At 37.5% G+C, this 16152-nt stretch overlaps 1 protein-coding gene across 1 annotated transcript in view; it reads right to left on the bottom strand.

Annotated features, from left to right (window-relative positions):
- Positions 1-565: 565 nt before the first annotated feature.
- CHKA (choline kinase alpha) overlaps positions 566-16152 on the bottom strand; it is a 28138-nt gene continuing 12551 nt past the window's right edge. The window contains exons 3-12 of the mRNA XM_083602321.1: positions 11555-11608; positions 9230-9343; positions 8702-8835; positions 8094-8198; positions 7014-7072; positions 6480-6567; positions 5087-5195; positions 3836-3942; positions 2675-2756; positions 566-1728 (exon numbers count right to left, since the gene is read on the bottom strand). Of these exons, the coding sequence (XP_083458447.1) occupies positions 1669-1728; positions 2675-2756; positions 3836-3942; positions 5087-5195; positions 6480-6567; positions 7014-7072; positions 8094-8198; positions 8702-8835; positions 9230-9343; positions 11555-11608 (912 nt within the window). The 3' untranslated portion in view covers positions 566-1668. The remainder of the gene's footprint in view (positions 1729-2674; positions 2757-3835; positions 3943-5086; positions 5196-6479; positions 6568-7013; positions 7073-8093; positions 8199-8701; positions 8836-9229; positions 9344-11554; positions 11609-16152) is intronic.

Raw genomic sequence — 16152 nt, 5'->3', positions numbered from 1 at the left:
TCCACTATCGGGGCTGGTTAAGTGAATCCCACTCTGGGTTAACAAAGGAATATACAGCACAGTTCTCTCAAATTCATGAATACAGTGGATGATGGAATTTTCCTACTGATCCATGCAGGTTTACTTGCATACTGTATATCATTTTATCCTTCCAGAAAATAGAGCACGCTGCTAAAGTATGAAACACAATCCCTCCTGCAACCCAACAAGGCCAGCAATTAATCATCTTTATTGCTGCATTTCCCCCTAACTACCAGAACCTTCTTACCATTACATTTTGTCACCTGGCTATTTCTTATTAAGAGGCATTATTATTTTAGTTCCCACCTTTTGGGTTGTGTATCTGGCTCGAATTCAACACAGGACTTGAGATCAACATAGCCCACCATGAGGAATCTTTCATTTCTGTGCTATTACAAGTTCACACTTAACACCATAAAAGCCTCAAGCTCGCTTTCATTTGTGGCATGCTACAATATCCATATTTACCATACCTTTCATTCAGAGAATTTGGTAAAATTTAAATGACATGTGCCACATAGTAAGAATCAAAGAGAGCAAAAGGTTAAAGACTTTAAAAAAGTTTATTTGTACAATACATGTTAGCAGAAAGCACAAGTCAAATAAGGATGGTAAAAGATATGTTTCTAGAAGCTCTCAAAGTAACATACACTTATTGTAAAGTTCACGTATATATTTTAATGTCTTTTCTGCACAAGAAACATCCACTTATCTGATGGGGAAAGCAGCAGGGTTTTAAACAAGGAGCCGTGTGCCCCCACAAGGCACCAGCATGCCACAATTGGTCAAATGTTCCTCGCTTGCTCCCCATCTCATTTGCCCCTCTCTTCCTCCCTCAAGCCAGAGAGGGGCAGGTGGAGGAATCCAAGGCACTCATCCCAGTGCTGCCTGCGCAGGGAACATCCTGTACAACAATGCAATACTGCAGGACTGTTGCTGGGCAGTGAATGCACATCCTTGGTCAGAGATGTGGAATGAGCTAACCGGACAGCAATTCGTGCGTTCCAGTTGGAGATGCAGCTGTTGTACCTTGTTCTACCGAGATATCAGAATGTGAAAGCTACCTTAGTCTGCATGGAAAGAAAAGCCAGAATGCACCCTTTCGTTGGTTTTTAGCCATTATGTTTTAGTGTTAGTTCACCAGTAGTTTTCTGGAGATGAATGGCTTGACCTATCCCATAAGAACAGCCTCTGTTCAAATGAGTTTTCAGCCAAAATTCACAGTATATCAACTTCCCCTAAACAGAATTGTGGTTTTCCCATTGATGCTAGAAATGTAGAATGCATTAAGATAATTTGATAAAAATATCTTACTTAAAATAGGTACCCACAGTTAACACTGTTTACTCTTGAAGTATGGGATGGTTCACATTAAAACTCAAGGTTTCCCTCATAATACCTTCTAGATTAAAAAGCTTGATATTGCACTGTTATATTATACTTCAGCTGTCAATTCTCGTTCCAAGGACTTATGAAACTGTAAAAAAAAAAGTAAACTTAGCCATTTTGTGCAGTCTTCAGCATTGCATCCGAGTAGTTGGAATTTGCAAAACCTTCATTACAACTACAGTAGCCTAAGCACAGTGGAATTTCTGCCCAGCTGCCTTCCTTATACAGTACAGAAACAGATTGTCCAGTCTTCAACCTTCACACTTTCAGCTTCCTCTTTTGGTCAAAGTAGGCATCAAATCTTGAGAGTGCATAGTCCTAAGTGACGTAAAAGTATTATCGTTGAGCCATTTTGTATTCTGTCCTAATGCCAGAGCAATTAAAGAATGCCAAACTATCACATTTCGCATGAAATGCCAGAAACCTGCCTTGAATGCAGCTGTCACATATGTTAAATCTTTACTGATACAATATGGATGCAAAGGATAACTACATTTACATTTCCACTCAAAGTCTTCTCACTGAATATTACAGGCATATTTTTCAAAATAAGTCAAAGAGCAATAATAAGATGGGAGAAATCAAACTGATGAGATAACTGAAGCAAGGCATCTGTAATGTCAATGGACAGCTCTTTGGGGTGTTAAGAACAGCATCCATAAAGGCAGGGATGGTGAGCCTCTGGGTCCAGTGAATATTTTTATCTGGGTAGGTAGACCTTCCCTCCCCTCCTCCTCCAGATTGTCTCTGGAGAGACGCCTGTCTCCCTTGCCAGCTCAGAAATGCAGCAAATTCAGGAGACTAACATTTTTCTCTCTCCACTCTGGCTTTAAAACTAGAGCAGGCGCCCCAAACCTGCAATTTACAGTGGGGGGAAACTACCACTAGAACAAATGGGAGCTCTCTCCCCCAAGACAAATTACAGGGGGGAAGTATTATCTATCCAACCATCCTGAATCCATTCATGTTTACGTGCATGCACACCTGTGCCCTCCCCACTTTTGCCTCCGGCCCCCGACACATTACGCCTGAGGGAATGTGGCTCTTTTGTGGAGGAAGTTCTTGCCCCTTCATTAAGGTCATGTATACACTACCTACTCCAGTATTGCACCATCAAAGATCAGTCCTGGCTGGCTGGCAGTTAGACGGAATGATGTACAAACATAGGCTTGGTAGGGGATAATTATCAGGTAGAGTAATCTAGATTACATGGACATAGTAATCACACTGCTGAGCATTAAGAATTTAAAGTTTGAAGACCTACCATGTACCCAAACTCAATAGATGATATCTTTGCCTGTATAATGGACCACAGACCCCAGAAGAAATGAGATGCAAGGGCAAACCTGTCAAGACACAATGTATTTTTTTTAGACGTTCCAGTATATAATGTAAAATTCACCCTTGCCTCTTTTAACCAAAGTGAAGTAGTCTAGGATTTGTTACATCAACAGCATTGCTCATTTCAACCATACAGGATACATAAGAAATGCAACTTCTCAAAGAGGACAACTCTGGATGTGTTCTCACTCTGCCTCCGGAGTGATTTGTTTATTGTAGAAAACCTATGCTCTACCCTTCCAGAACATATGCACTACTCAAGGCAGCTTCTAACAGCTAAAACCACAGTCATAAAAATAAAGTAAAAGCATGAAAAACAAAAATCAGGTTCATAGAATCGTAGAATGGTAGAGTTGGAAGGGATCCTAAGGTCATCTATTCCAACCCCCTGCAATGCAGGAATTTGCCATGCAGGTTCAGTAGATAAACGTTCTAAAAGTGAGGGTCTGTCCCCTAAAACTCTCATGCCCAGCAAGACAAATGCTTACCAGGACAGGGAACTTTTAACCAGTCATTGAAAAAGCAGGATGTCCAAACAGATCTCATGGGGAAAGGTACTCTAAAATCTGGGTGCAGTCACTGAGAAAGCCCTCATGCCAACCAATGTTACCTCAGCCTCTCCACAGAAGGGCCTCTTAGGGCACAGGAAGGCTGGAATGAGAGAAAATGGCCCCTAAGGTATCCTAGAACCGTCATTTAGAGCTTTCAAGATCAACAACAATACTTTGAATTGCTGTTTAGAACTAAAAATGTCCCTGAGTGAATGCTTTTTGTGATTTTAACCATTGGATGCCCCCGCTGCTTCAGTTCTAGGAAATCGGAGCAGCTGTTCTCAAAACAGGCAGCAAATGAGCTCAACCAGTCAGGACAAATGATTATGGGTAATATTCCATATGGGTCTCCACTTGTCCTACTTTAAGGATATATAGCTTCTAGATGTTCAATGCTGAAAATTAACCATTTTAGAGCACAGGCTAGATTAAACACTGCTAAGATTTCTGAAGACAGCATGAACAATTTACATTTTCACTGAAAGCAAGATTCAGCAACAGGATCACATACAGTAAATCCAGAATGAAGTTACCTGTTTACTTCAACCAACATTTCTTCTTCTATTTTGGACTTATCTTCATTGCTCAGATTTTCAAACCCACTTTGAGATGCAACTAGGTAATTGGAGATGAAGTGGAGCTGAAAAGCACAGAAAGCAGTCAGAACAGTGGCTCAGTCATTTGGGCAAATAGGTATTTTCAGCTATTAAATCACTGGCACAGTTCCAAAGAAGTTTTCATACCTGCAGTCACATTTGTTTTTAGCTAACTATTGGTCCTAGTAGAGTTTTGTATTCCAGTTTTGCTTTTAACAAATTTCCATGAGGCCAAACAAGTTGCTCAGTCTTTAAGATTGTGGGATGCTCATCCCAGAGAGGCTCACCTGGTGCCTTTGTTACATTATTTTTAGGCGCCAAGCAAAAACACACCTTTTCTCCCAGGCCTTTGGCTAAATAATCTATGGCCTTTATGCTGGAGTGGTTATTGTTTTCGTTTCTTACTACATTATGTATTTTTGTGTTATACTGTAAACCAAGCTGTGATCCTTGAAGGGTGGTATGGAAATTTAATTACCATTTTTTTTGTGTATAACACGACCCCTATTAAAGTAAGAAATTTATCACTGATTTTTTTCCAGAAAAAATGTCATAATATATGGAAAAATATGGTAACAATAATAATCTAAATGTGATTTAGTGTTATAATGAAAACAATTACTAACTGGCCATGTATAAAATGGGACATGAGTACTGAAATTAACAAAAGATATACTGTATGTAATAAACATTGCCTCCAACTCTAGATGCTCTTCAAGCAAACACTGAAATTCAGAAACTTTATTCCAGAGGACTTGAGATTTTGGGACTACTCTGGGGCAACATGAACGGCTGCTACTGAGGTCATGTTACAAAATTTTACAATGTCAAAAAATTGAGTGTGACAAGTTGTAAAGTTAAAGCTGAAGATACAGCAAATTATGTTTGCCTGTCAGTGAAATGGACTTTGGCTACATAATAAGACTTCACCCTTGCATGCCCCTCAAAACCTGCTTGGGGTTGGGTGGCGCTGTAGAGCAGACTTTGAGGGACCTGCAAGGAGCAGGAGTGGAAGGGGAGGTCCAGATGTATGATTAGAAATCTGCTTGTGCAACATTGGCTTCAACACTGGCTACAATCACCCACAGACTAAGCTCTGAAATGAAATCCCTTTCACATCCAGATAGTTAGAAATGGAATTGGAAGCCAGAAGACCTCAAAATTCAAGGTAATTGTTTTACTGCTCACCTGTTGCTTCCTTGAGGGATACTTCAGGAAGTTCGCTTTAAAGAATGGGTATTTTTCATACACATAGTCATACATCCATTCACAGAAATGATTTCCAATGTCAAACCCTCTAGAGTGAAGAATATTCAAAATATAAGGATTTTTTTAAGCTTTGCAAAAAACCCCTAAAATACATTCTATTGCTTGTTCCCACCCAAATTAACATTTCATGGCTACTTATTACTGGTCCACAAACATAGAAATCCATGTCATATATATTAATAACAAGTTTCAATCCAATATCTGAGATCAGGTTGCTCCTAGAAGCTTATTTTTTTGCAAATATGATTACACAGTAAATGTGGGTAGATGTTAAAGAATCCCACCTTCCAAGCACAGGCAAAAGTGAAAACTTTGGAATGAGGCTTAGGCATGTCTCTGCTGTGCAGGAGGTAAAGACCAGACATTCACTAAGAATTCACTGTATAGGGAATTCACAGTAATATGGTATACTTTTTTTTTAAAGGAGCAGGATTCAAGTAGCATCATTATTACCACCAATTTGATTGTTCCCAATGTGTTTGGGGAAGGGAGATCACAGTACAATGGCAGAAAAATTATCACTACCATCACATACACACCTAATTTTGAGAAGCTTGCAGATGCCATTTAGCATCAAATATCACATTAGTCTAGGCCAGTATTGTTCAACTCTTACGCCAGGGATGTTCACCTGGCACCATCATTATATATCTTTAGGCTCCAGGCAAAAACTTTCCTCTATAACGAGGTCTTTGGTCATTAACTATCTGTGACCTTTTAGAAGTGAGGAGGATGTTTTTAATATATTACTTTTTCCTCTTGGTTTAATGTATCTCTGTTGAGGATTTAAGTGGCTTTGGGTTACCTTATGCAAGATAAAGCAACAAACAAATTTAACCAACAAACAACTGCTGTAACTGAAAATACAAACAAGTGAACTGGGGATGTTATACATGTAAAGCATGAGCTTTACCATAAACATTATCAGTGGATGTTATTTCCATTTGTAACAACACCAGTAAGTTAGCCAGGTACCGTCAAGACAGCATGTTAGAAGAAAACAAAATGCTGCAGCTACATTTTACTAACTGAAAGTGAGTACATACAGGCAATTTTTAATGCTACTGTCTAGCATAAACACAATCAAAATGTATCTAGCAAAAACTTTCAAAATCCTTCCAGTATTTAGCAAAGTAGTCTGATTTTCAAGCATTAGATGCAAACACAAAGTTATTTTATTAAACTTGGGAAACACTGGAAATCTCAATAAAACAATAAAAGGCTAAGTACAGAAATACAGTTGAGGAAAACTAAGCTGGAAAACTAAGATGGAAATTTCATTTTTGAAAAAATACAAAGGTCCAACATTTACCTATAATTGTAGCTGCTGTACTCAAAGTCAATAAGCATCAATTTTTGCTTCTCAGAATCCTCTCTACCTTCAAGAAGCAAAATATTTCCTGGGAGAAGAGAGATATAAAGTAATAAGCACTGGGAAAGACTGAAATAACCTATCCCTACTTCTATTCAACTTAGGTTCCATTTCTTGTGATGGGATATTGGCAACTTGCTGTAGAACAGCACTGTCCATGCCGTATTATTTTATCACAGTATACAATATAAGCAGGAGCTACTGTACAAAGTTGATTTGCTTTAATACAGTCCAGATTATTCTTCACTGTAACCTGCAAAAAATGAAGATACAACATGGTTTGCATCACTACTTAGCCTGTCTCCCTCCAGCCTTAAGACCTTTCCCCAGTAAAAACCAGTTCTAGATTCTAAACAGAATATTCCTTCAGTTATGATATGGTATTTATCTCAAACTAATGACTTTAATTTGTAACAGACCAACATTCGAGCAAAGTTATTACATTTTTAGAATAATGCAACAGTGTTATGGTACCTTCTTGGCAGTCATTATGGCAAAACACAACTGGAGATGAAGTAGCTTCAAGCAAGGACCTGGAAGAGAGAGAGAAAAAGAGCTAAACTGAATAGTAGTTCTAATGTCAACTGTTCCCTCACTTAAGCAGTAAAAGACAAGCAAGAAAAGTGTGTTGAAAGTGTACGGCAAATAAGAATACTTTTCAGCTCTCTGCTGCCTACCTCCACTGAAGAACCTCAGGAGCAGACATTACAACGCTTCTCAATCAAAGCTCCTCAAGTTGTGTGTCCACTAAAGCTGCTTTTTCTTGTACCTACTCCTACTCCAAGTAAAAGGCAAAGCACTGCAAATAAGTGCATTTAGGCACTTGCTGGCTTTCCTTTTCCACACTCTAGGAACAGTGATGGTCTGTCTGGAGGGCTTAAGAGATTCTAATGTATCAAATTATTTTTCTCCCTTTAGTATGCTTATTGTGGATGGTGGGGCAGAGGAACCACGTAGTGCCTTCAGAATTATTATTTTTAACAAGTCTACATTCCGCCATAGAGACCTACTAGAGATTCCTTTACTGTCTATGTGTGGACAGCGAAGCTGGCATCATAATTCATGGTAAGAGTCTCTTGTTAAAATATTTCCAAGGAAGAAGCAGCTTTCATTTCTAAAGCATCTAATCATTTATTTCACTCACTGGAGAACTAGGTTAAAGACTTCTGCTATACCACAGTATGGAACCCAAATTACCTTGACTATCTCTATGGATCCAAGTTGCAATGGACAACACTCTGCAGAAGTGACCTAACTTGCTGAAACATTGTGCACAGACCCAATGAACGCTAGACCATTTGACTATATTGGAATTTCATTGTGTGGTGCACTAAAAAGGAAACTTCCAAGCTAAGCAATCAAAACACTGTTGTCTGAATCGGCTACAATGTAATTATATACTTAGATGTTTAGGAATATCCACTGACAATAATAAAATGCAAGTCAAGGAAGCGTTTGCTCGTTTCTTTAGTTAACGTTATGTTTGACTGAAAATGTCTGCAGTCACTTGAGAGTTGTAAAGCAAATGAAAATTGTCAAGAGTTAGAACGCTACCGTAGATTTTTCATTTCTTGAGGCAGGTTGTAACTGAGGATCTTGTTCAGTTTTCTAACACGTGACTCTCTGGTAAACTTGATTCTCATCACTTGGTTTAAGTACCTGCACAAAGATTTTGTTGAACAGTTAGTATTTCTACAGTTCCCCCTCCTCTCCCCATAACCATCACAAAGTAATTGTATAATAAAAATAAAACAAAAACTTTATAAGGGACTTTCTGGCAACCGCAAATTAACCCAAGGAAAGATACCTTCCACACCATAAAAAAGGAGGCAAGTTTCCAATAAACCCCTCCTTTGAGCTGAAATAAGTGGCATTAAACTTCATTATACACCTTTAGGCACCAGGCAAAAACGTTCCTATTTAACCAGGCCTTTGGCTGATCAACATCTAATGCCCTTTTTAACATGTGTGGGGTTATATATATACACATATACAGTGTTTTTATGTTGTGATTTTATGTTGTAGCCACCCTAAGATCTGCGGGTATACAGCGGTATACAAATTTAATAATGTAAGATAACAATTTTTATTTTTATTTTATTATTAAATAAATAATCTCTTAGTTATCTAACATTATAGACAATAAAATTACAATTGCTTACTTCTCCATGGTTCCAAAGAGCCACTTTGGTTCTTTATTAAATGGCATTTTCATACCATGAAACCTAGCCATTTTCTCAGCTATTTCTGCTGATATATCAGGCAAGCCCAGTTCATCCGTATCCAACTTCCTGCTCTGAAACATATAGCATGGATATTAATTAGGAGGAATACAAGCATTGGAAATTTCAATATCAACTTTATTGTTGAAACAACCAACCTATAATGATAAAAACAAATATAAGGAACCTAGGAAGTGAGTGGGGTGCACTTTGGTTTCCCACTGCTATAGTTTACCACAGGTTCCTCTACTACCGAGTAGGGTACAGTACACTCTGCTCCACCCTAATTAAGAGCTATAAGGAGTTAAATCCAAAAACTGAGACAGCAGCTTCCATTCTCCTTATGCCAAATCAAACTACAGAAAGCTACACACTAGCAGATATCCCACATTTATCTTTGCTAGCACCACAAGGAAGGACACAGTCCTATTCAGTTACAACTTCCACATACTAATAGTTGGCACTCACAGGAATGAATTCCTCCAGCCGGCCTTGTGGAAAGATTCCATAGAGCTTTGGTCCAAGCGCTCTCTCTGCAAGAATGGCAAACATAACACTCTCCAGAACCACAGCTTCTGCACCCTAAAGAAAACAAAGTAACTGAAACAGGTACTTATATTATATATATAATATGAAGAGAGATACAGTTGAGGAGATTAACAAAAAGAGATTTACAACTATCAGTTAGATTCAGATATAGAATCGGATACAGAATATTGCAGTATTCAAACTACAGTATTGCAAAACGTGCAATAAAAACTGTGTAAGACTTAGAGTATGCTATCACAGTATTAGAATTTATTACTGGCTACCTGTTGACCAACTGGGTGGGTTGTAATACTAGCTTCCAGTCTAAGAATGAGAACAAGTGGCTTAAAAATAATAAATGAGTACCATTTGAGTTTACAAACAAAAGTTCCCTGTTATGAGAGTTAATACGCCTCTTTAAGTTCGTCTAAGCATTCACCAATCTAGTGTCTTCCAGATGTTTGGACTACTACTTTCACCAGCCATAAGACCATAGCACAAATCCAGCTGGAAAAGGAACAAACCAGGAGCACACTTTTAAGATACCCCATTATTCATTTGCATCTGCAACTTTTACTGCCCTACACCTGATGTTGCATATGATGCCAGGTGGGCAAGAATGGGGAGGAAACAACCTTGCAAGCTAAATAAGGACCTTTGGCAAGGTAATCTGGCCCATAGGCCAGAGGCTGCTCACAACTGCTCAAGAGGAAGTCTCCCCCCCCCCAATTTTTAATAGGACCTGAATAGCACCAGCTGATTAAGAATCTTATTCTGTTCAGTCAGGCCATGTACACTGAATACTTTCCTGATTAACCAAAACTATCCAAATCTGTATCTGTATTAATTTCTTAAACTGTAATTTATCACTAACAGAAAACAGCTGTTTTCATCCTTCACAATATATAGTCAACGAAGACTTGGAATTCTAAATATTTAACTGTTTGTGTTGCGTACTGAATTTTTGCACTGAATATAAAAATAAAATACAACAATTTAAGCTATGAGGTTGGTTAAAAATTAACCTTGATTTTGCTATTACCTTTGCAGTTCTAAAACTAGTGATTACATTAGATTTGGCATACCATATTAATTCCAATCCAATGTATGGTAGCCAGTTTTATACAAAGTAGACCTACAGCACACATTCCACTACACTAAATACCAATATATACTGTTCTACTGACCGTCTTTTAAGCAGAATGCTGATGTGATTCATTGAGTGATTCTAGAAATGATGTTTGTAGTCTGCATAAGTTTGCTAGTTCAAAGAGGCATAGAAAGTACTGCCATATACTTTGGATCCAAGATCTAATTGTTTAGTTCAGATGTACTTCAGTAAAAATACACTAGTTTCAATTCGGTTTTGTCTTTATCTTATGAATGATTCATTGCACCTTTGGAAATAAAGGCTTTTATAATTACCAATGATTTACTCAAAGAACTCTTGAAAGCAATTTGAGAATAAGCTTTAGGCAATGAATGGTGTTAATTTTTAACTTCAAAGTTATTGGACTAATTCAAATGGAGACTTTCAAGGTTAATCCTTCAGTGTTTTAGTTAGGCATTTACAAAAATGTAGACTCAGGATTCAGAGATAGGATCCATGTTTAAGTAGTTATTTTAAGATGCATTCTTATTCCTCAAAGGTCTCCCCCCTACGAGTAATTTGCTTATGAGGGACCTTTTGGTAGGCTGCAGTACTTTCTCTGCAGCAGGTCTGTGCTGGATCAGGCAGCAAGTTGCAACCTTTTTTCTTAAACAGATTTGCTTATGAAGAACTGCTGTACCTTGCAGTGTGAATTACGGTACTACATAATTATATACAAACACAGCTGCAGGGTTACACAATGTGACAGGACAGAAGAAAATAGCCTAGAAATAGCCTCATAAGTTTTGCATGCTTTACTGTTAACAACCCTTAAAGCGCATAAATTGTATGAACCCATAGGATGAAGCGTTACCCCTCAAATCTGTTTACAAACTGTAATATCAGTCATGCATGTCATGTACTTGCTACTGAAACCTATTTTATGCAGGGGAACCATGCAGACCCCTCTAGACTAGAATTACAGAACGTAAGAACCCAAAGACAGGTAGGGAAAGCACTGTTTTTGAAACACTGGAGCAAACAAACAGGACCTAGACATGAGCAAATTGGTTTTTTAAAAAAAAAAACAGATCTAAGAGTATAAAAAAGCAAATACATATTGCACTTTATAGCAGCAGCCTGATATGGTAACAAAAAAAAATGATAATACTTACTTGTAAATCATTTTCTTTCTGAGCCTGTCCAGATCCTCCTTTATTACAGGACCTCTATGAATGAGAAAAGTCAACATTTACAATGAGATGTTGAAAATCAACATAAGCAATAAGTTGCAGCCATCACAATTAGGAGGGTTCGGAAAGTCTTACAGCTATTTACTTGATATTCATCTGACCGAGTATTAGGCTGAGAAATGCAACTTCACACGAGACATCACTCTAGGTACTTAAAAAAAGGATGTGCCATTGAAACCTAATATATCAGCTTGCCTATAGAGACAAAACATACAAGACCACTAGCACGAGATGTGGTCTTCTGTATGACTACAGCAGCTGGGAGCCCAAAATTCCTAGTACCGTACACAGAAGCATCCAAATATGGAAGGACCAAGTGAAGCTTTACTATAAACTCAGTTTTGCAACAAAGATGCAAGCTAGCAAGCCAGTAGAACAGTGGAAACAAGTTAAAGGAAATATAGCAATATTCACAAACTATTTAAACATAATACTTTATCTAGTTTTACACATAAAGGAGGCACTCACTTATCCCAGTTACAACTTGTTGACAGATCTCTTTTCTACTGTAAAGTAACAACAATATTTAAGGCATTTTAGATATAATCTTACGTCATTTCTCAAAGCAATATAAGCAAGCAAAGCAATTTTCAGTTCCAGACCTAGTGAACTGAAGCGTGCTTGTTCTGACCTATCGCAAAGCATTTTCTAAGGTCCCAAGTTGTGCTTTAGCTTCTGGACTCAATGGCACATGCTTTTACTATAATTGCAGAAATAAAATCTTTGTAGTTCATTAAGAACTTCAAAGCTATAAGGCCTATTCCACTTTGCAGTTCCTTTAAGCAGTAATTTACTATAGCTACTAATGATGCAAATCTGCAACGCTACTTTAGAGGCCCCTAAAGGAAGCCTTCAATTAAAATTATTAAAATTAAATGAGGACAATGGAACTGAGGATACTTTTTCTGCTCTAATATTCCTTAATCAAGAACCAAATGGACAAATAACCAATACCAATTGTTTAAAAGCTTATGAATTTCTCACAGCTGCCTTGCTCCAACTTGAAATAAATGGCTTTCCATAAATAATAATTCTTTCCATTAGAATGCTATAAATAAGAAGAATAAGTATATGCTACAGTAAAACTACATCCCTTTCAATGAACACACATATCTTGAATATTCACAAGGGCAAGTTTACAACTGCATATTAAAATAGCAATGTTATACAAATAATGTGTCAGTGCCCCCATTTTCTCCTTGGCTACTTCTTGAATAGCAGTCAAAGCTGCATATCACCCAGAAGTAGTTATTGCTTGATGCTCCCCTGTGATGGTATAATCTATCAGAAGCAAATTGGATTAGAGAGGTTTCTCCCAGGATCATAGAAAGTACCCACCTAACGTACTTGGATTACACACTGAAAAGACTGGTCAGAATTTTTTCATTAGTACTCTTCAAACACTTCGCTAAAAAACTCAGTTGTCCAAACTGGTTTGTTAGCTTGAAGTGAAAGAAAATGTTATGGATATGATATCCAAATAAAAGAATTCTATACTACACTTGACTGTAACAACCAAAAAAAAGAGTGGGCCTGGAAAGCATTAAAGCTAAAAGTATATTCAGGTATTTGCTTCATGAACTTTGAAGCAAAAACTACCAGACTAATTTGCCCACATTCCAGATACCTGCTTAGATAGTGACCCAGTACATTCTTAAAACAGGACTCTTATTGTGTGGACAATGGCCAATTTCCAAGGAGATAACAGGAAACCTATTGTACAGCTTCTACCAAAAACTAAGCTAACGGGATTGTGTTGCAGGAAAAAGCTGTTGTAGCTGTTTGATATCCTGCAGAGGCTTGAGATGAGCAGGCATCTAATACATCATCTTTGTGTAATCATGCTGTCAGACTCCTTCCTGCTTGTTGGCAAGACCTGCTTAATAGAATAAGCTAGTTGGTCTCTTAAACATGAAGAGATGCTACCACCTCTGTCTCTCAAGGCCAAAGTAGTCTGATGAAGTAAGAGACTAGAGAATAATGTAGTCATTTTCCAATTTAATACTATAAAATGCACAAACCGCTATTGTGTAGATCTTCCATATAAAATTGAAGTGATGGGGATACCATTTTCACTGTTGTGGCCCAAACTTTCTTTTGTAGTACAATTTGATTTTTTAAAAATGAAAATAGGGTGCAAGGCTAATTTAACAGCAAAATTTAACTAGTAATACTGATTACCATACATTACTGCACTTTAGGCTGAACATTATGTTTTGATTTTCACAGTTTCTATTTATATATAACAGATGAGAGGCGAGAATGTAATTCCATGATAATATGAATCCAGTTGAGGAGACAGGACATCCAAAATATGAAGCTGGTCATATTTGTACTGGGTTGTCATGTAATAACAATAAGTTCTGAAGTTTAGCACTAGAAAAGCTACCAGTATAAACTGAAATGCAGCCTGGAAAACTAAGGTTCAGTTTTACTATGTCAATACCCAAATACAGACTTTAGTAATAAAATGACAGAGTGGCAATTCCTCTGCCATCATAAAAGCTAGCAAGAGTTTGGCATTATTTATCATCCTGACCAGTTCTGCAGGCCATGCACCTAACCTTTACAAGATGAAATTACTTATCTCTGGTAGTTTTGTACCCAATTGTATTCCAGGCTTAAAATATAAGTACAAAAGTTGCAACGTTGAGACTACAGAGGGAGGTTTCTCAAGACTGAGAAACATCAAAACAGGTGGTGTCAACTATTTTTAATAAAATATGCTAAAGCAGAAAGAATAAGAGATGTTATTACAACAGTCCTACTAACACCAAGAACATCCCTAATCCTTTTTACTTCTGATCAAGTTACCATTCTTTAAAAGGAGCAAAAGGAAGGTGGGGTGTTTAATGCACTATTTTGGTAGTCAGTTCTCAACAGTTTGGACATTATAAAAATGTGAATAAGGCAAGCATTTTCATGATAACTTCACACTCTGAGTCATAAAGAAATGAAACCCGTAGAGAATGCTCCAACTTCAGAGATCTCATACTATACCGTGAATCGTGTCTGTCACCTGGAAACCAGAGTGCTCTAGGCACGATCGCATGGACAAGCCTGCAGCAGAGAACACATGCACATACAACTAAAATGGTACATCACCCCCAGAAGACCCTTAACGCCACCCAACAAAACAAGTGTCCCCTTAACAGGAGTGCAGCTATCAAATTATCTGCCACTAAGAGGCATTTGTGGTTATTGCTTGCTACAAGACATTAAGAGCAAGAATCACATCAGTAAAGGAGTTTTACAATTGCAGAATTCTATATATTTGTTTAGTTACAAGCAGAAAAAGTAGGTATGCAATACCACAGAACTGCAGTCAGTACTCACAACCTTCTTCTCAAAATGACTGTGAATGATAGACTATAGGAAGATTAAGTAGTCTTAAATGCTTCCTTTATTATGAAATATTGTGATTTTACAGTTAGTAATAGCAAAACCAAGTTTTATACCTGGCCATTAAAAATAGGGCATGGGCCCTTATCGCCAGCTCTTCCTTTAATTGGGATATATGGGTATTAAGTACTACTTTGAAACAATGAACAATTCTGCAAAGTATTTTGTGTCAGTGTACAGAAGCAAGAACTTGTATTTGAACTCCAAATTCAAATTGCTTTGTTGGACCAACATTAGTTTCTTTGTTATAAGGAAATCATTTCTAAAAATGAATCCTTTTAAAGCTAAGCACTGGTGTCAACAACTACTCTAGTTTTCATGTGTGTGTGTGTGTGTGTGTGTGTGTGTGTGTGTAACAGGATTGAACTGCTGCTATTAAGACATCCTTTCAGATTTTTGAAGGGGAATCCTAGATATAGCATGTGCATTTGCCTTTCAAACACACCAATGTTTAATTAGAATAGCAATTCCACAAAAGCACAAATATTCAGCTTGTTTAAAAAGTAGCTCACCTATGTGATTGGAGACTATAGTAATCTCAACCAGGCTTTCACGTTTTACACAGATCAACCCAACTAAGCTCACTTCCTGCCTTCATATCATGCATGCATAAAATGTGGCTTAAAATAACAGCTATAACTAAGGGAGGCCCCATGCAATTTTTGCATGGTAAATTTAGCCAACCTGAAACAATTTATATTGAACAGTATGTACTGACATTTGTGTCTTCCAGAATTTATGTGACAAGCAAACTGGAGTCATTGTTAGCTTGTAAATAATAGTGTTTGTTTTTAAAGAAGGCTTTAGTTGAAATTTACTGGACTGGTTTTCTATGGTAAATTTTTCAACGAATGGTGGGGCGGGGCAAAACTTTGAACCTCAGATTACATGTGTATTTGATAATGATACTATTATTTTCTGCATGCAGGCATAAACAAATAAGAATTAAGTTATAATCAAAATGTCATCTGTTTCAACTAGTGATGGGGAACACATGGCCCTCCAGATGTTGTTAGACTACAACTCTTATCACTCCGATGATTGCTAATGCTGGCTGGAATTGTGGTAGCTATATTTCTGTCTTAAGCCATACAGATGGATATTGAGGGTAAGTAATA

The sequence above is a fragment of the Podarcis filfolensis genome, assembly GCF_964270895.1.
Source record: "Podarcis filfolensis genome assembly, chromosome: 1".
Taxonomy (NCBI): Eukaryota; Metazoa; Chordata; class Lepidosauria; order Squamata; family Lacertidae; genus Podarcis; species Podarcis filfolensis.
This window is presented reverse-complemented; position numbering and strand designations above follow the sequence as displayed.